The following is a 22,036-nucleotide window of genomic DNA, read 5'->3' as shown; positions in this document are numbered from 1 at the left end:
CATATAAGGAAAAGAGAAAGATCTAACACGAGGGCAACACAAAGAAACGTTAGCCACATCCACACTTATAACTCAAAATAATTAATCAAGTTGCATTTGGAGCTTCTAGCGGAGCCATGTTGTAAAGTTGTGATTTATAATTATGTTTTATGTTATCTTTATTCCATGACAAAATGTGTTGTAATTGCTTTAATTTTGTTCCTTGTATTTTGTGGGATTTTATTGTATTGAGTTTAGTATTAAGTTGGAGAAACACGTAAGAAGCACATGCTAGATGCTAAAGATTCGTGCCAACCTGGAGGATTTCGCGAGTGTCTCGTGGATAAGGCCTTCTCGCAAGATACCCACGAAACTCTCTGTCTGGAGGATTTTAAGTGTGACTTTCTTACTGTTCACCCATACTATATATACCATCATAACCCACAAGAGTATGGGAGGTCATTTAGAGAGAAAAACTCTAGATAGGTTTTCTACAACACACACACACACCCATATTTTAGAGAGAGAGCTACCCATCCTTAGTGAGAAATCATTGTAGCCTCTTCTCCTTCCCTCTTCTATTGCCAAACCTTGAGAGAAGATTTGCACCCAAACACAACCCACACTTATTCAGGGTGTAGAGAATGTTTTGGAGCTTGGAAAGTTTTGGAGACTTGCCAAAAGAAGCCGGTGAGGCTTGGCGGGTGCAATCGGGCGTATTGCGGAATCTAGAAAACTAGACAAGATACGGTTTCGAGAAGCCTTGTTGGAGTAAGAGCTTGGAGGGCTTAGGTGCATTGGGTAGATTAGGTTTGGAGGGTCTCTTGCTATTCGTGTATCCCAACTTATTGTCTAGTGAATCGATTTACTACTTGAAGGGCGGCAGAGAGGTTTTTCGCCGAGTTCTTCGGTTTTCTCTTCGATAACACATCACTGTATTATCTTGTGTTTGCATCACTCTTCCCTTACTCTTGTGCTCTATATTTATTGTTTGTTGTTCATGTTTATGCACTAGAGTAGTTATCGGTTTATTGCGCTTCATTTACTCTTGTTCCGCACTTAGATAAGTTAGAGTAAAATCAACCAAGTCGTAATCTTTTAAAATTTGTGTCTAAACAAGCTCTTGTGTATTCACACAAATCCGAGCTTTCAATAATAAATATCCCTGCCAATTTAATTTGGCCATCCCATTTCTGGATTTTATTTTCATAAATTTCATTACTAAAATTTCATAAAAAGAATAAAAATAGATACAATATTTCTACAACAATTTTACAACAACCCTAGATATCAAGATGTTATTGTTAAGTAAAAAAATGATATCAGAGGTGGACTCATATGAAAATCAATAACATATTGCCACTTAAATTTTGTTGTGAATTTTTTTTTGAAAATGTTGTGATTGTAATACTACTAAAAAAATGAAAGAAAATAAAAAATTTTCTAATTTTTTCTCCATTTTTTTTTGTTGAGAAACTCTCCATTTTTTATTGAAAAACTTATGTCGCTTACTTTAGCCTGGCCTTTTGGATTTGATAGCGGAAAGGTCTCTTTTTCATTCTCAAAGGTTTACCACACATACCATCTTATCTTTTCTTTATTCTTAATGATTTACAATACACACCAAACCCAAGCCTAAAGAGCATTAATTTACATCAACTCGTACATAATTTTTTTTTGGTATATTTTAGCATTAAAACCTACTCTTTCTTTTTTTACATAATTACTTTTCAAAAAAACCAACATCAAATTATTTATTTTACACTACATTTCATCAAAATATTATTTATAATTCAATTTTTAATCTCTCTCTCTCTCTCTCTCAGAGTAAAGAAGTATTAAAAAATGAATTTGCATGTGAATAGTAACTATGTATATATATTGGTTGACTAGGCCTAATTTTTTTAAATTTTACTATTGATAATTTTTGTTATTGGACTGATTTTTTTGGGCTTGTATGTTTTGTTTTAAATTTTAGATCTATAAAAAAATTGTGTTGTCTTTAAAATGAGGAAAATCCTAGAATTACAAATTTTTTTACATATTACTGATGTAATGAGTGGTTATTAATAAGTAAAAAAATAACATAAGTGTTGGACCCAAAGCACTTTCCAGGAAGCAAGAGTTTGTTCCAACCACACATGTTGGGTATGTTTTGAACTAACTTATTATTTAAAAAATAATTATAATATTTATTTATTCATTAAAATATATTTAAAATTTAATTGTAAACAATTTTAGAAAACGTGTAATTTTACAAAACTACGTAAAGAAATATCCTAATAAGCTCATGAAATAAAAGTCTATATATTGATACTTGCACAGCATATCCTATTCATAGATCTGTGCCTGCTTTTGTATAATTATATATATATGGGTCATGCTAATGAATGCCCTTAGGGCATTGGTTAACAATCCATTTTAAGAAAGTTTTAATACCACTTTTATGGTAAATGAAAAAAGCCGTCAAAATATTAATTACTTTATTTCATTTTCCCATAAAAATTTTCTTTAAATGGATTATCAATCAATACTCTTAGGGCTCTCGTTAGCATTTCCTTTTATATATATATATATATATATATAAACAAACGTGATATTTTATAAAACTACATATAAAGTCATAAGCAAATACTCATAAATTAATTTGATGTCAACAGTAAAGTGGTGTGGGACAGTATATTATCATGCTCACAGCTTTATGGACTGTATATATCACCAATTGCATACTGTGATATAGGAGTAAGAGGAATGGCAATGAAGAATGAGAACAGCAAGATCCTGGTATTTGGGGGAACTGGCTACATAGGAAACTACATGGTGAAGGCAAGCATCTTCTTTGGCCATCCAACTTATGTTTATGCTCGTCCTATCACCCCACAAACAACTCCTTCCAAAATAGACCTACACAAGGATTTGCAGTCCATGGGTGTCACCATTGTCCAAGTAATCTCTCCCTCTCTCTCTCTCTCTGCAGCAATAATTCATTAAAGTAACTATATATGTTCAATTGAGACATGCAGGGAGAACTCAATGAGCATGAGAAGATTGTATCAGTACTTCGAGAAGTGGACATAGTTATCTCCACATTGGCATATCCTCAAGTTCTTGACCAACTCAAAATCATAGATGCAATCAAAGTTGCTGGTAATATAAAGGTACCCATTCTCTCTGGGAAGTTTTGGTGAGGACTATGCCAGCTTAATTTCGTAAAGGTTTTCCTTCAAAGGGAAAATTTCTCTAATTCAATTTACGATGGTTTATATAAAACTATTTTAGTGTATTTTTAGTTAAATGACTTAATTAATATTTTATTTGATTTATTATATGATACACATGGATAGTTTATGTCACTTCGTAATAGATCAGAGTAAAACTCTCTCCACCAAAGTTGTTTGAAATGTATTCTATGCTTATAATTACAGAATGATACATCTTTTAACTCTTAATTATTATATTTTTGTATCATATAATAAGCAGGTAATTTTTTAATTATTAAAAAAAATATGTTGTATGTACTATGTATAACATATAGACAGTAAGTGTGTATACCTACACACGCATTTGGAGTAGAGCTGAAAGTCTTAACGGCACCAATAAAATATTTTTACATTTTCATCTTCAAGTTGCATAACTTTCAAACAATTGATTGAAGGCATCAATAAAACAACTTTTCCACTCACACTATCCTTTTGCGATTTGATCCACAAAGATGCAAATTTATTCTAGTTCGATGGTTTAAGTCCAAAGGTTTTTTTTTTTTTTTTTTTAATATATATATATATACACACTTAATACTCAATCTTAAACTTTTTTTTTCCTAATGGCATCTCAGAGATTCCTTCCATCAGATTTTGGATGCGAAGAGGACAGGGTCACCCCTCTACCCCCTTTTGAAGTTTTTCTAGATAAAAAGAGAAAGATCAGAAGGGTAATAGAAGCAGCTGGGATCTCCTACACATTTGTGTCAGCAAATTGCTTTGGTGCATATTTTGTCAATTACTTGCTTCGCCCACATGAGAAAAAAGACGATGTTGTAGTTTATGGAAGTGGTAAAACCAAGGAAGTCAATACCGTACCGGAGGCTGTACCGATTTGGCCACCGGTACGATATATTTCGGATACCGGTCAATACCGGTGTACCGTTTCGGGTTTACCGCTATTTTATATATATATATATATATATATATATATATATATATATATTATATACACACACTAAAATCTCTAGAACCATGGTTATAAGCATATAATATTTCACTTATATTATAGTAAATATAAAAGTTTATCATAAAATATTACCTCAATTCAGAAAAAATTATTCATAGTTTAAAACTTTAGTATTAATTAAAAGGAAAAAAAAAAAACACAATATAAAAAATAGAAAGCTTAGTTGTTCATTGCATACTAAAAAAACAAATAATACTAATAAGTTAGTGTAAATAAGTTATTATTATGTCCTTACAAAAATTCAAAAATTACAAAACTAAAAAAAAAAAAAAAGTTTTTTTCTGTACCGGCCGGTACGCCCGGTATTGGCCGGTATTGCCCGAAATTGGCCGGTATGGCCGGTACGCGACCGGTACGGCCGGTATTTTTTCCGGTACAAAATAGAAGTGTACCGGTACCGGTGCACTGACCGGTACGGTACGTACCGGCCGGTACGGCCGGTACCGGTACGGTATCGACCACCCTGGGTAAAACAAAGGGTATGCCTATAATTAACTTTCTTTTATCCAAAACATTCTTAAAATTGGATAAAATTATGTTTGCTCCTTAATTTATGTGTACTAATCACCTTTTGTGAAATTTCTAATGTATGTTTAGCGGTGCTAAATTATGAAGAAGATATCGCTTTGTACACTATCAAAGTTGCCAATGACCCTAGAACATGCAACCGAATTGTCCTTTATCGGCCCCTAAAGAACATTGTGTCACAACTCGAATTGATATCACTTTGGGAGAAGAAGACTGGTCAGAGTTTCAATAGGGTTTATGTCCCCGAAGAAGAATTGGTTCGACTCTCTGAGAGTATGTTGGAACTTCACTTGCACTTAAAAGTGTTTCTTATCTATTATTTATTTCAACATCATTAATAAATTTACTAATTATGGCACACAATTATTAAGTATTATATTATTTGTAAATTCTAGTTAACTTAACTGGTAAAATCTCTTATTATCGAATAAAAGATTTAAGGTTCATTTATCTTCTTCATCGAAAATGTTTAGCCTGATGATAGGAGTAATATTCATGGAGTGGAGACCATAGATTGAAATTAAAAATAAAATAAAAATTATATCATATGTACGTTTTTAGACCCCTTAAACACAACTAGATTAACCTAGTTATTTAGCCAAGTAATTAACTTAGGTAAATTAAGCAGATCTAGGTTAACACAAATATATCATATCATGCAAAGCAGCGAAAATATAAAAAACACAATGATATGATGACCTAGGAAAACCAAACCGGTAAAACACTTGGGGAGGATTTAACCTAGCTATCCTCAAGGTAAAACTGAATCCACTATGAAAGATTTGAAGTTTACACAATAGCGACTTAGACCACTAACATCCTATTGTTACCTCGAGTAGGAAACTTACTACCACGACCACGTGATAGTTTCGAGTCCACAGACTACTTCTTTCTTGAATTCTCAGCAAGCGCAAGCACAAGCACTCCTGTTTGTATATATTTAAGCTCTTGAATCTGCAACTAAAACGATCATCAAGTTTGTGACATAGTTTTGATCATTGATAACCCTAAGTAAGTGTGAAGGCAAACACCTCTAGATCTCACAGAAGATTCACACACACAGCATCAACAACAACAAAAAACGTGGCTAGGGTTTTCCCTTTTATACCTAGGCAAACCATAAAACCCTACACGTAAAACTGGCTAGGGCTGAGTTGGAAAATTCTGTAGAAAAACAATCTGCACGACTTTCGATCGGTCGAGTCTAATTCTCGATCGGTCGAGTTAGGTAGAATTGCACAGTAAATTCTGCAGCAACTCGATTCCAACTTTACATATAAGAAACATACTTTGAGAGTCTAAACAAGACTAAAACGTTTTGATCATGATTTTCCAACATTACAAATTAGTGTTCTAATACATTTAAACCTAAAGGTCTTAGAACCTAACAAACTCCCCCTTTGGCAATCCGTGACAAAACACAAACACAACAAAATGCTCAAAGTTCACATATAAACAGCCCATTACAAAAACATAGCCCAACATAACAAATTCAACCTAACTACTATCCATCAGTTGCAAGTGTAGACAGCAGCACGACTGAATCAACCTGTATGTTCCTGTAACACTTAACAAACACATAAACGCATGTGTGGAAAATACAAGTAAACAGCATAACTTCTTGATTTCACATAAACATAAACTGCAAGACATATATCATGAATAACCTCATGTATATAGATCAACAAACAATGTAGCACAACGTGAAACAAGAAACAGATAAACAAAACAAAGTATTTCCCCCTATCATGGACAACCTAAACACAAACATCATGAGCCAAAAAGGAAAATACAGAGTGAAGCATCTAGATACAATCTAAAACTCCACAACTCCAAACAACACAAAAACTCCCCCTAAACAAAAGCTCATTTCTACACTAAATGCACTCCCCCTTTTTGTGACGAATTGCCAAAGGGCACTCACTCATCATCAAAAGGAGGTGGTGGTCTAATACTCTCCAAATCTGCTCGTAAAGCACGAAACTCATCAAACATGTCCACCAAAAGCTGACCATTAGCCGCCTGAACAGTCATGACAGTCTCCAACATATGTTGAATGTCTGAATCATTCGAAGTAGAAAGCGGAGAAGCATCAACAGCAGCAGCAGGATTGACAGACGCCTCAGCAGAAGTATCACTTGTAGAGAAGGGAGGAGGAAGAGGTACGACACCAGAAGACTCAATCCTAGGACATTTAGAGCTTGCTCTCAACTGAGCAATCCTTTGCCTAAGAAAGGTGGCACCTATAGGAGCGATAATATGAACAGGCTCAGACGTAGGAAGCTCTTCTAAACCAAGATGTAAAAGAATCTGGTGAATATAAACGGGGAAGAAAAGAGCATGAGCAGTAGAACTACTCCTATAAACCTCGTTCAAGGAGCAAATAAACAGATGAAGAAAGTTGATAGGAGCATCAGTAACAAGGGCATACAGAAACACACATCGCTCAATAGGGATGGTGTGTAGATGAGATATAGGCCACAAGGAATGACAAGCAATTCGAAAGAAAAGATAGTGAACCTCAGTGAGCTCAGTAGTAGTGATCCGATGATTAAAACCCCACTGGATAGAAGACCCAGTGATGTAAGACATGATGTCGTCTAGGGGAGGAGACTCATCATAAAGGTAGACAAGATGCTGAACAAGAGGCACCCCAAGAGCAGCAGCCACTACCGAAGGGGTAATGGTGTATTCATCACCACGAATCCAACTCCTCACAAGAGTGTCAGCATCATAAAAGTGGACAAAGAGGTTCGAATAGAACTCTCTGATCAAGGTAGCCCGAGGGGGGGTGAGAAATATCTAACAAAGGTAACCAACCCCTACACGCAAAGTTTCTCCTAATCTCGGGATCTAGCTCATCTAAAAAAACATTTCTCTCAGCCCAAATGTTCCTCTTAAGGTTAAGTGTCTCAAAGGTCTCTTGATATTTCTCACTCAAGAATCTCTCACTTTCAAAGGATGGAACAGAAGAAGAGGAGGATTTCTTGTTGGCTCTAGTTTTCCTAGGCATGATGCTAAGGAAAGAACAAGACACACATAAAAGAACCAAAAAGGAAAACAAGAAAAAAAAAGGGGCAGACTGCAAGTTAGCACAAAACAATATAGAAAAATAACAATCTATATGATTCATAAATAGAGTAAGCAAATGATGCATGCTTTAATGTAGTGAGAATAAGTTCAATGTAACTTTAAAATCACAAAATTGGCTTGAGCATAGAGTTTATATCAAAAACTCCAAAAATATGAAAAACCACTTGTACAATTTTCAAGAAATTGATCAATTGATCATTAAAAAAGATAGAGAACACATTACAATGATCAAATTAATCAATCCAACAAGCCAATTTCATCAAATTAAACTCAATTGAACAAAATCCAAAATTCGGGTAGTTTCAAGCCCTAAAATTTCCAACTTTTCACAAAACCCCAAATCGATCAAATTAATTCACATAGAATAGTTGGATATCATCCCACAACAAAAACCCATTGATCAATTGTGAAAGAAAATGTTTAAAATAGCAAAACCCCCAAAATTTCTTAGGTTCAAAAATCCCTTCTAAATGCATGCTTCAATGCATGAAAAATGAAAATAAATGAAAAAGGAAGGGTAAAATGGTCTTACCGGCCTTAGAGGACAAAAACCTTGCAAAAGAATCGAAGGAAAACGACAAAAAATTGCTTTGACCCTTAGATCAATCAAAGAGAGAGAGAAAGTGTTTGAAAAGATTTGAAAAAGTGATGAACACGTGAAACTCAAAGACTTTTAAAAAAACTCTCAGTACGATTTTCGACTAATCGAAAGTTAGGTTCGATCGATCGAAAATGCCTTCGATTGATCCAACAGCGATCGAGTACCGATCGAAACAGATAGAAGTTGACCAAAAATTTTAATCGCAATTTTGATCGGTCGAGAAACAGCTTTGATCGATCGAAATTCTGGAAAAATCAGTTTTTTGAAAAACAAAGTATTTTTATGCAGAAACTTCTCAAAGCAAAACATTTTATGAATAAAATGCATAAGTATGAGATGAAATGCTTTTCAAAAACACTTGTTTTGATCTCAGTTTTCCCAAAAATTAAGGTTTCCATCAATTATCCTTAAAATCCAAACAGCAAACATGTTTTGCATTTAAACCCAAGGAAGTTTCAATCTTGGATGGCCAACACTAAATCACACACAATAACATGTACAAAGTTTAGCAAAGAGTAACTTGTATAGTGTGTGCAACTATCAAAAGCTTGAGAGATATGTGAGGTGATATGTGAATACTAATTAAGCACAATTTCTACAAAATTCATCACATACATTTAAAAGAGACTATCCCTCAAAGAGTTACATCATATAACTCTCACATCTCCTAGAAAACAAGCTTGCAATCATGTAAGTTTCTTGATTTGCCTCATAATATACACACCAATTTTATTTGATCAGAAACTTATTAAGAATTAGCCGGGATAATGTACATACCCATTTTAATTGATAGGAATTATTATAGTCCAGTAATATACACACCAATTTTAGCATTTAAACTGAGGCTACACCTTATGTTCTTTTTGTGCATGTGCTACACTTTCTTGAGCACAAAATCTTATGATATGCACTAAGGTGTTCATGATTGGCTAGTAAACAGTGGTGAGATAGTTGTTTATGCCTTTTTCTATAAGTTCAAGTCCGACAATCAAAGGCATATGATTTCAAAATCAAGATCATGTGATAAAAAACTATAAACATCTTCCAACATAACATGCGCTACAAAGCTCAAACTAGTAAAGTGCAATAAAATAAGCTCATCCAAGCTAAACAAGGTACATAAACATGTTATGTAAAGATAATATGGCCAACCTTGATTTGAAATCCAAGAAAACAATGCAAAACACATTTTGTTTCCCTTTTCCTTTCCCTTTATTTATTTTTTTGTTTTTATTTAATTTATGATGAAAATAACAAAAACAACCTAGAATGAAATGCATGAATGTTATGCAATGCAAATCCTAGAAAAGGCAAAGAAAATAACACAAACAAAACAAACAAAAAGGTCACAAAGAGTAGAGCAATGAAGCACAATGACCATGAAGCCAAGAATGACTAAGAACACAGATCCACACCAATTACTTGACGAAGTGTCTCAAACTTATTTCTATCGAGAGGTTTGGTGAAAATATCAGCATTCTGACGTTCAGTAAGGATACACAAGAGTAACAATCTTTCTTTCAACCAAATCCCTAATAAAGTGATATCTAATATCTATGTGCTTAGTTTTAGAATGTTGAACAGGATTTTTAGAGATATCGATAGCACTAGAATTATCACAATAAACTACCATGGTGTCTTGTGATATCCCATAATCACTCAAAAGCTTTCTCATCCAAAGAAGTTGTGAACAACAACTTCCAACAACAATATATTCTGCCTTTACAGTTGACAAATAAACAGAATTTTGCTTCTTATTCATCCAAGCAATAAGATTGGCTCCTACATAAAAACACCCACCAATGGTGCTCTTTCTATCATCAGCATTACCAGCCCAATCAAATCAGAGAATCCAGCAAGAGAAAGATTTGACTTTTTACTATAAAACAATCCATAATCACAAGTTCCACCAACATATTTGATGATTCTTTTAACAACATTCAAATGTGAAACTTTAGGATTAAACTGAAATCTAGAACATATACCAACACTAAAAGAAATATCAGGCCGACTAGTAGTTAAATACAAAAGACACCCAATCATGCTTCTATATAATGTAACATCAACAGACTCACCTGATGGATCATTTGTTAACTTTCCATTTGCAGCCATAGGTGTTCTAGCACGTGCAACCTTGTCAAGTCCAAATCTCTTAACTAGATTTCTTGTGTATTTTGCTTGGTTGATGTAAATTCCAGATTCTGTTTGCTTCACCTACAATCCCAAGAAATAAGTTAGTTCACCAACCATACTCATTTCGAACATTGCCTTCATTTCATTTGCAAAATATTGAGCAAGAGAATCATTAGTAGCACCAAAAACAATATCATCAACATAAATTTGAGCTACAACAAAGTAATCCTTGTCCTTTCGTATGATGAGAGTAGTGTTTGCAAATCCTCTTTTGAAGCCATGCTCAGTGAGATATGCAGTTAACCTATCATACTAAGCCCTTGGAGCTTGTTTCAAACCATAGAGGGCTCTCTTCAACTTGTAGACATCATCCGGTCTATGAGGATCAACAAAACCCTTTGGTTGTTCAACATAAACTTTTTCTTGCAACATGCCATTTAGGAAAGCACTCTTAACATCCATTTGATACAACTTGATATTCAAATGACTTACTATGGCCAAAAGTATCCTAATGGATTCCAATCTAGCTACTAGTGCAAAGGTCTCATCAAAATCAATCACTTCCACTTGTGTGTACCCTTGAGCAATAAGCCTTGATTTATTTCTGATAACGGTACCATGTTCATCAGACTTGTTCTTAAATATCCACTTAGTTCCAATCACATTGACTCCCTTTGGTCTAGGAACTAACTCCCACACATCATTCCGAACAAATTGATGGAGGTCTTCATGCATAGAATTTACCCAATCAACATCTTGAAGAGCTTCATCCACCCTTTTTGGTTCAAATTGGGATAGATAGCATGAATGAGTAATTACATTCAAAGCTTTGGATCTCAATCTCATGTTATCATTCAGACTGCCTAATATGTTTATGACAAGATGATTTAACTTTACTCTTGAAGAGGGACCTTTGACCAGAGATATGGAAGTACCTTTCTATTTTGATGAAGGACTAGACTCTCTTTGTCTTAGTTGAGTTTCATGAACCGGTGTAGATGGTTCTGAACTTGATGGTACTGAAATAGCATCATTCAATACTAACAACTCTTCATCATTATGCTTCCCAATATAATCATCAGGAATAGGCTCATCAACTTCCATGATTTTTTCTTGAATAGGAGGCATGTTTTCTAATTGAGTTTTAGAACTCAATTCATCATTGATCACCACATTTGAAGACTCCATGACTGTTTTAGTTCTTAGGTTGTACACTCTGTAAGCTCTACTAGCAGAAGAATATCCCAAAAAGTATCCCTTGTCACTCTTTGCATCAAAGTTTTCTAGGTTCTCTCTATCACGTAGAATGTAACAGTCACTACCAAATATCCGGAAATATTTGACAACAGGCTTCTTTCCTCTCCAGAATTCATAGGGAGTTTTCTTGGAATCAGGTCTGAAATACACCCAGTTGAGTGTATGACAAGCAGTGTTAACCGCTTCTTCCCAGAAAGATTTGGGCAACTTCTTGTTGTTTAGCATGACACGTGCCATCTCTTGAACAACTCTATTCTTTCATTCCACTATTCCATTCTGTTGTGGAGTCTTGGGTGAAGAGAACTCTTGATGTGTGCCTTGATCATTGCAGAAAGTAGCCAGCTTTGTGTTTTCAAATTCTCTCCCATGATCACTTTTGATTCTAGCTATCACAGTACCTTTCTCAACTTGCAATTTCTTGCACAAATGTATTATCTTTTCAGTAGCCTCAACTTTATCTTTCAAAAGTACAACCTAAGTATATCTAGTAAAATCATCCACAACAACTAGAATATACTTCTTCCCACCTAAGCTCTGAACTCTAGCAGGACCCATGAGATTAATGTGTAACAACTCAAGAGGTCTAGAAGTTTGAACTTCAGTTATAGACGAATGCTTGGACTCCACTTGTTTACCCATTTGACATGGTCCACAAATACACTTTTCTATCTTCTCGAACTTGGGCAAACCAATAACTGCATCACGCTTGAAAATCTTCTCTAATTGCTTATGACTAGCATATCCCAACCTTTGATGTCATAAGTCAACTTGATTGATCTTTGCACTAAAACACTTGTTGCTTGTACTTGGTGTTATACCATAGCAGTTGTCAGCTGTCCTCACACCAATACACATACAGTCACCTCCTTCATCAAGTATCTCACATTCATACTTGGTGAAGAGAACATTTAGTCCATTGTCACAAATCTGACTGATGCTGAGTAAGTTAGCTTTCAACCCATCAACATACCAAACATCTTCAAACACTGGCAACCCAGGAATGTCCATAGTACCAATGCCTCTGATCACAGATTTGCTTCCATCTCTAAACGTGACTGTCCCAATCTTTCCTTCAAAGAGTGTCTTGAATGAAGCTTTATTTCCTATCATGTGCTTGGAACAACCACTATCCAAATGCCAAAGACAAGAATCACATGCCTTTAATGCGGTTAAAGCTGTGTAACACAAATAATTCTCATCACATGTAATTATACTAAAATGTTCAAGGAAAGATTTAACAAAGGCAACAAGAGGCAAAAACAACAGGCAGACAAGATGACATATTTGCAAAAAGATTTTCCAAGAATCCATGACAACAGGAGTCAAGGATCAGCTCAGAGATCAAAATATCTACAACAAAAGAGAGCTACCCGCTTTGATACCACTTGTACATTTTTAGACCCCTTAAACACAACCAAATTAACCTAGTTATTTAGCGAAGTGATTAACTTAGGTAAATTAAGCAGATCTAGGTTAACACAAATATATCATATCATGCAAAGTAGCGGAAATATAAAAAACACAATGATATGATAACCCAAGAAAACCAAACCAGTAAAAAACCTGGGGATGATTTAACTTAGTTATCCTCGAGGTAAAACTGAATCCACTATGAAAGAATTGAAGATTACACAATAGTGACTTAGACCACTAACATCCTATTGCTACCTCGAGTAAGAAACTTACTACCACAACCACGTGACAGCTCCGAGTTCACGGACTACTTATTTTTTGAATTCCCAGCAAGCACAAGCACTCCCGCTTGTATATATTTAAGTTCTTGAATCTGCAACTGAAATGATCATCAAGTTCTTGACATAGTCTTGATCCTTGATATCCCTAAGTATGTGTGAAGGCAAACACCTCTAGATCTCATAAAAGATTCACACACACAGCATCAACAATAACAAAAAACGTGGCTAGGCTTTTCCCTTTTATACCTAGGGCAAAACATAAAACCCTATAAGTAAAACGGGCTTGGGCTGAGTTGGAAAATTTTGCAGAAAAAACAATTTTCACGACTTTCAATCGGTCGAGTTTAATTCTCGATCGATTCAGCCAGGCAGAATTGCACAGTAAATTCTGCAGTAACTCGATTCCAACTTTACATATAAGACACATACTTTGAGTAGTCTAAACAAGACTAAAACGTTTTGATCATGGTTTGCCAACATTATAAATTAGTGTTCTAATACATTTAAACCTAAAGGTCTTAGAACCTAACACCATATATATTATTATAAAACAATTAAAATTTAAAATGGAAAAAGAAAAATTAGAGACACAGTGTACTATAATTGGTGGAAGTGTGGAACATAAAATGGGATTGATGAATGCGTATGTCTATTTCACTTCTAAATAGTGATTTCATTAATTAATTGATTAACTAACTTATAACTGTTATTTTGTGGACGTTGCTGCAGCCACACCAGCTCCAAATAACATTCCAGTGTGTATCCTTCACAGCATATTTGCAAAGGGCGAACTGATGAGCTTTGAGATAGGGGAGGACGACATTGAGGCTTCAAGTCTATATCCGGATTTTGAATACACAACAATTGATCAACTTCTTGATATTTTTCTTGTTAATCCCCCCAAGCCCGCAATTGCTGCATTTGAATGAGAGAGAGAGAGAGAGAGAGAGAGAGAGATGAAATAAGTTGTTCTTGGCGATTGTTGAACACAAATAGTGCACTTTGTTCGCTTGTATTTCTTGTTTCAGCGTAATGACTTCTAAATAAAATTTGCTGAATGTTTTTAATTTCTAGACTTACCCCCAAGAACTATCTCTAACTCACCCCTTATAACTTCAAGAAAAAATCAAGTAACTTGCAACATGTCATCAAGGCCGGCTCAAGGTATTGTGAGGCGTAAAGTGACAACTTCAAGTGAGGTTTATTCTTATACTTTGAATATTAATAGAATATTTATTTAACTTTTTTTTTTTCATTTAAAATCTATTTTTTACAAAAAAATTACAAATTAAAATGAACCCATCGCATTATTCAATGATTATACAACTAAAATAAACACTAATCATTGAATGAAGTAACCAAATACTAAAAAATTATGATTGAAAATTTTAATAAAGTTATATATTTGATATTTCTAAATAGAATTTGAGTATAAATTTATTTACTAGTATAAGATTAATGAGTTCTCTTAACATTTATGTGTGGGAGATTAAATGATTGACCCATCCAATGAAAATATTTTTCTTTAACTAGTTTTTCTTTGATAAAAAACATTTAATTTTTATTTATTGGTGAATATTTAAGGCTTTATTAATACTTCTATTGATACAAAAATATCTTTATTGGTAAAAATTTAGGGGTCTTTTTTCATTGGGAGCCTTAGGCGGTTGCCTATTTGGCTTGCCCGTTGAGCCAGCACTGCATGTCATATTAAGATTAATTTGCCATATATTATATATATTTTTTTATTAATTAGCCATATAGCCTCTTGACATGTGGGAGGGACAAAATGTGAGTAGATGGCTAGTGATGCCCAAGCAAGTAGACATATATTATGCATATTTGCGGAGTATTTCAAGGGCATAAGACTCATACATCAGTGAAAATGGCAAAATTTCTGTCACTGATATCCCTATTGTAAACTCTTTGTACAATTTTAAATAAACTTTCTACGAATGAGGCAAGGACAGGATTGGACAAAGAGTGCATTGTCCTTATCTTATCCTCTCTTTGAGGCCGCAGTGGAGCTAGAAAAGTTATCCAGGAGGTTACCCTAAATATAACAAAAATTTTAAGTTTTAAAATAATAATAATAATAATAAAGAGTTTGTCATCTTATCCTCTTTTTGAGACAGTGGTGGAGCTAGAAAAGTTTTTCAAGAGGTCACCTTAAATATAACAAAAATCTTAAGTTTTAATAATAATAATAATAATGATAATAATAATAATAATAATAATAATAATAATAATAATAATAATAATAATAATAATAATAAAAGAGTTCATGAGTCATGACCCAAAACGATCTAGTTTTGAGCTACACTCGATGGATTTCACCCCGTTGATATATTAACAAGATACTCCCATATTGGTTCTCAAAATCCAAAATCACATTTAAAGGAAGCATTACTTATTTGTTTTAAGTTCACATCTTAGAGAATTTTTAGGAAGTTCATCATCTAAACTTTCAACTTTTGAAGTAGAAGATTGAGCAGTAGCTTTTAAAATTTGAATATTATTTCTCTTAAAATATACACAAATAGTGGAAATTTTCATAAATTACTCTCATTTATAAACCTAAATATAAACTGACTATATAACAATTTTTTTTTATAAAAAAGAGTGTGAACAGTAAAGTATACTATTGTACATACTCTTTTTTTTATTTTTTATTATGTCCTTACAGTATTTAATCTCTTATATACATACATACATCTATATATATATATATATATATATAATAACTCAACCATTCAAACCATTTACTACCAAAATATAAATATATAACCTGACTTTCATTCAAAAAAAAGAAGACATAACCTGACATTAACAAGTCGATTATATAGTTTTTTTTTTTTTTGTTGAGGAAATAGTATTCTTTTTTTTTTGGATAATATTCTATAACATAAATTCAACAATACTATTATATATTATAATAAATACTATTATAACAAATGCATAAAATCTATTCACATTCACGTTGAGCCACTATTCTCAAAAAAAAAAAAACGTTGAGCCACTTTTTTCAATAGCTATACAGCAGTATAAAAAGTGATTTGCTATCTATGGAATTCATGTTCAGCCAGTACTTGCTATCTTCCACGTACGGTTCGACCAAAAAACAAGAAGTTTATACAAAAAGAGTAACAGCACACACCAACGACAAGTAATTATTAAGTGCTCTTACTGCACAATAATGTGGCATTCCTTTCTTTTACATTCACATGAATTTAAAAGGAAGAAATATCATGTCACCGTGCTTTAGAAGTACCTATCATTATGCTCTAAGAGTACTTAATAAATTTTCGGTGGCAAAAGAGTAAGAGAGAGAGAAAGAGGGAGAGAGATGCCATACCAGTGGTTGCTGGATTGGACTGATAGAGAGTGAACAACATCACTGAATCATAGTGGCGCAACTGGTGGCACAATGGTAACGCACACAAACTAAACGTGAGACGCAAAATTGTTTTGTTCTTTTGATTTTGATTTTATTTATTTATTTATAATTTGGAATATTTTAAAAGAAGAATTGAAATTTTGTTAGTGTTTGGAAATGTTGGGTCGAAGAGATGGGCTAGATTGGGATACTTTTTTTTCGGTACCAATTACCAAATTAATTGTTTTGAATTTTATATACCAATTCAATTTTGTTGGGTTTTACTTTTTCTAGACTAACTCAAAAATTTCAGCTGTCAATTCCAAATTTTGAAAGCAAATTCTAAAATTTCAGGAGATCTGGGTGAATAAAATTTTATGTAATTTATAATTTTTTTTTATTGATTCTAATGGAAAAAATAAAAAGCCTAGGGATCATCTCCCCCCCCCCCACCCAAAGCTCTGCCACCATTTTGAGTTGGGATTGGTTGAATGTACTTTACTACCTTTCATTGGGTGGTTTCGACAATAATAAAGTAGATAAAATAGAAAAGGGAAAGGTAGTTGCTAGCAGAGAGAGAGAGAGAGACACACACACAAATTTAGGGCTGTCCATCAACCCATCAGACCCAATCCACATGACTGAACCGACCCGACCCGAAGACCCATGGTCAGACTCGAATTGCATTGCTGGTCGGATGAGGGTTTGTTAGTGTAAAAAATCAGACTTTCGGTTCGAGTTCGAGTCTTACACTAGGGGTGTCCATGGGTCGGGCCGGGTCGGTTTTCGACCCAGCCTGAACTCGACCCGCCGGAGTCGGGTGGACAAAAGAGTGACCCAAAACCAACCATCGGCGTCAATCGGTCGGGTCAGTTTTGGGTTCGGGTGGAGGTCGGGTCTGTTCGGGTGGAGATCGGGTCGTCGTCGGAGCTGAAAAATCATCGTCGAAGCTAAAAAATCATCGTCAAAATCTGCAAATCATTGCCGGAATCTGCAAATTAAAACCCTAGAAGCTTCACCCACATGTGGATTCAAGTTGTACTAATCATATCTGCAATTCTTTGCAGGGGTTCTAGGAGACCAGAAAGCTGAATGAAGGAGAATTGTTTCTTACCTTAGCGGATGGGAGTAGAGTTCCAGTTGTATCTGTTGGAGTGCTTAATTTGTGTTTCAGTTCTAGAGTTTTAATATTGGAAGATTGTCTGTTTGTACCTAATGTTCGTAGGAATTTAATTTCTGCAACTTATTTAGGTAAAAATGGGTATTGTGTTATCCTAAAAGACAATGTTGTAATAAAGAAGGATAAAATGTTTATTTGTTCTGGCAATATTGTAGATGGTCTTTATATTTTAACTCCTAATAAGAATGAATTATACAATTTTGAATTAGATAGTAACTCTCATGTAAAATCATTAAAGAGAAAGTTTCCTTCAAATGATGCATATCTTTGGCACTTGCGTTTGGGTCATATTAATTCAAATAGGATTCAAAGACTAATCAAAGATGGACTTTTACAGCCCATGGACTTTGATGAATTTCCAGTTTGTGAATCTTGTTTGGAAGGTAAAATGACCAAACGACCTTTTAATGCAAAAGGTAGAAGAGCCCAAGAGTTGCTTGAATAAATTCATACAGATGTATGTGGTCCTATGTCAACCTCAGCAAAAGGAGGTTATGAGTATTTCATCACTTTTACGGATGATTACTCAAGATATGGTTATGTGTACCTAATGAGACGGAAGTCCAAAGCCTTTGAAAAGTTCAAAGAGTTTAGGGCTGAAGTTGAGAATCAATTATGTAAACGCATAAAGGCCATTCGATCTGATCGAGGTGGCGAATACCTTCTTGGGGATTTCAAGGATTACCTAATTCAAAATGGGATTGTATCCCAATTGACTGCATCTAGAACTCTTCAACAAAACGGTGTAGCAGAGAGAAGGAATATGACTCTTTTGGAAATGGTTAGGTCAATGATGAGTTATTCAACTTTACCAATTTCTTTTTGGGGGTATGCCTTAATTACAGCAATGCATCTACTGAACTTAGTTCCATCAAAGTCTGTTCCCAAAATACCCATGGAATTGTGGAGTGGGCGTAAGCCTAGCATGAAATATCTCCACATTTGGGGTTGCCTAGCACATGTGTTAAAAGGGAAGTTTGATAAGTTGGAATCTAAAACGGAAGTGTGCATGTTTTTTGGGTATTCAAAAGAAACTAAGGGTTATTTATTCTATAATCATAAGAATAACAAAGTGTTTGTTAGCACTCATGCCAAATTCTTAGAAGATGATTATGTGAATAATTTTAATCCTAGAAGTAAAGTTGTTTTGGCTGAAATAGATGAAACTGTAGTTGAACAACCAATGGATGAAACTAGGGATGATGTGGTTGTATTAGATACACCACAAGATACTACCCATGATATGTCTAGTACATAGGTGCCTCGTCGTAGTGGGAGAATTGTTCGACCTCCTGTGAGATTCATAGGTTTGGGAGAAACTTATGAAGCTATCTCAGAAGAGGCTGAATCGGGTCCTTACACTTATGATGAAGCAATGAATGATATAGATGCACATCATTGGGTCTAAGCTATGAAATCTGAATTAGATTCCATGTACTCCAATCAAGTTTGGAATCTTGTAGAGGCGCCTAACGGCATTAAACCTGTTGGTTGCAAATGGGTTTATAAGAGGAAGAAAGGGATAGATGGAATGGTTGAAACCTTTAAAGCAAGACTAGTGGCGAAAGGGTATACACAAAAAGAAGGCATTGATTATGATGAAATTTTTTCGCTAGTAGCCATGCTTAAATCTATCAGAATTCTCTTATCCATTACTGCTCATTACGATTATGAGATTTTGCAAATTGATGTCAAGACTGTATTTCTTAATGGCAATTTTGAAGAGAAAATCTATATGTTGTAACCGGAAGGTTTCATAGCAAAGAACCAAGAGCATATGGTATGCAAGTTGAAAAGGTCTATTTATGGACTTAAGCAAGCATCTAGGTCATGAAAGATCAGATTTGATCAGGCAATCAAATCATTTGGTTTTGAACAAAATCTTGATGAACCATGTGTATACAAGAGACATCAAGACAAAGTAGTAATGTTCCTAGTGCTTTATGTTGATGATATTCTACTCATTGGGAATGATGTAGGGGTAATATCATCAGTAAAGGTTTGGTTGTCTAGCCAATTTGATAAGAAGGACTTGGGTGAAGCTAACTATATTCTAGGGATCAAGCTTTGGCGAGATTGAAAGAATAGGATGTTGGGTTTGTCACAAGCTAGATATATTGATAAGGTTCTAGAACGGTTTAGCATGCAAAACTCCAAGAAATGATTACTTCTTTTTAGACATTGAGTTCCTCTGTCTGATGACTAAAGGCCTAAGACTCAAGAGGAAGAAAACATGATGAGACAAGTTCCTTATGCTTCTGCAGTAGGAAGTCTCATGTATGCCATGCTTTGTACTAGACCAGATATTTGTTATTTAGTTGGCATGGTCAGCCGATATCAATCAAATTCAGGACTTAAACATTAGCAAGCTGTAAAGCATATTCTCAAGTATCTTAGGAGAACGAGAGATTATATGCTTATTTACCGGTGTGAGGATTTGATTCCTATTGACTATACAGATTTAGATTTTCAGTCGGATCTAGATTTCAGAAAATCCACGTCGGGTAGTGTTTTCACCTTGGGAGGTGGAGCCATAAGTTGGAGGAGTGTTAAGCAATCTTGCATTGCGGACTCCACCGTGGAAGCCGAATATGTTGCTGCTTGTGAAGCAACAAAGGAGGCTGTTTAGCTCAAGAAATTCCTTTCTGATTTTGGTGTTGTAAGAATTGAGCAAGTTCCCATCACATTGTTTTGCGACAATAGTGGAGCGGTTGCACAATCTAAAGATCAAAGGAATCACAAGAAAGGAAAGCACATAGAGAGAAAGTATCACATCATTCGAGATATTGTTGCTCGTGGAGATGTGATAGTAGCAAAGATTGATGGTGCAAAGAATCTGACGAATCCCTTTACCAAAACCTTGCCCCAAAGGACTTTCGAGTCACATTTGGAGGAGATGGGAGTTAGATTAGTGCACAATAGTCTTTAGGGCAAGCGGGAGATTGTTAGGATTGGTACCCTTAAATCCTATTGTATGATGCTATGTATGTTATTATGTATGACATTATGTATGACTTAATGTTGTGATTAGTAAAGTTGTTTTATTATAATCTAAAATAATGGTAACATGGATATTTGGACATTATCATATAGTCCACGAGATGCATAGTATGTGATTTAGTCACAGAAGATATAAGTCACAAGTTTTTTGTAAACTCAGAATTTTAGTTCGTAGTCGGTGATGAAATTGGGCGTTTTATCTGCGAAGACTATAACATATCAACTAAGATGATTTGTCTTGATCATGGAAGTGGAGACTTCTAGTTGATGTGTTGATATGTTTTAAGAGTTAAGACATATTGAACTGGACCGCTGTGAGATTTATTATTATCCTAACGACTGTCAATTAAATAATAAATCTCACGACTTCTATTTGCATGAACTCTTAATCATGAGAGGATAATGAACATGATCATGAAATGTAGGTTACTTTGATATATCAAGAGTGAGATCTAAGGTAACGGTCAAAACCTCAGTATGTTGGGCAGCCACATTTAGTGTTGATGGAACATGTATTCTCAAGATGGAATTCATAGTCTCTTAATGGAGATACAAAATATTCCCTTGAGATAAGTTTAATGGGTTTGTTATTCACAATGTTAGGCCTAACTATTCTGGTAAATAGTTACTAAAGTTTATATATTTATGGAATTGGATTTCATAAATATATAATGAATAACATAAAGTGTTAAACCAGGTACTTAAGGATTAAGATGTAGTAATCTACAAAGTGGCAGTCTATATTCATGACTTTGTATTACTACGAATATTTTATGAAGGGGTTACATGTACAATAAAGTCTTGGGATATAATTTATAAATAAGGCCTAGAGTGCAAGTATACTTATATAGTGGTATTAAATATAATTAATGGTAACTTTGGACTTGTCAAGAGTTGACAGAAAAGCCCAAGGCCAATTGGAGCTAGTGTCTTATTGGTCCCTTTTGGTCCCACTCTAAGCCACA

The 22,036-nt window shown here is 34.5% G+C and overlaps 1 protein-coding gene across 1 annotated transcript; it reads left to right on the top strand.

The window, feature by feature from the left end:
* Window positions 1-2,694: 2,694 nt before the first annotated feature.
* On the top strand, window positions 2,695-14,582 carry LOC142621845 (eugenol synthase 1-like). The gene is made up of 5 exons (XM_075795213.1): window positions 2,695-2,925; window positions 3,003-3,137; window positions 3,815-4,041; window positions 4,805-5,010; window positions 14,245-14,582. The coding sequence occupies exons 1-5, from the start codon at window positions 2,731-2,733 to the stop codon at window positions 14,442-14,444; spliced, it is 963 nt and encodes a 320-aa protein (XP_075651328.1). The 5' UTR covers window positions 2,695-2,730; the 3' UTR covers window positions 14,445-14,582.
* Window positions 14,583-22,036: the final 7,454 nt, after the last annotated feature.

This window comes from Castanea sativa, chromosome 1 (genome assembly GCF_040712315.1).
Source record: "Castanea sativa cultivar Marrone di Chiusa Pesio chromosome 1, ASM4071231v1".
NCBI classification, from domain to species: domain Eukaryota; kingdom Viridiplantae; phylum Streptophyta; class Magnoliopsida; order Fagales; family Fagaceae; genus Castanea; species Castanea sativa.
This window is presented reverse-complemented; position numbering and strand designations above follow the sequence as displayed.

What these genes read in the sequence shown, in the direction of transcription:
- LOC142621845 (XM_075795213.1), top strand. Translation starts at nt 2,731, where the DNA reads ATGGCAATGAAGAATGAGAACAGCAAGATCCTGGTATTTGGGGGAACT. An exon ending in TATGGAAGTGGTAAAACCAA is followed by an intron (nt 4,042 to 4,804) that starts GGAAGTCAATAC and finishes TAATGTATGTTT; the next exon opens with AGCGGTGCTAAATTATGAAG. An exon ending in ATTGGTTCGACTCTCTGAGA is followed by an intron (nt 5,011 to 14,244) that starts GTATGTTGGAAC and finishes ACGTTGCTGCAG; the next exon opens with CCACACCAGCTCCAAATAAC.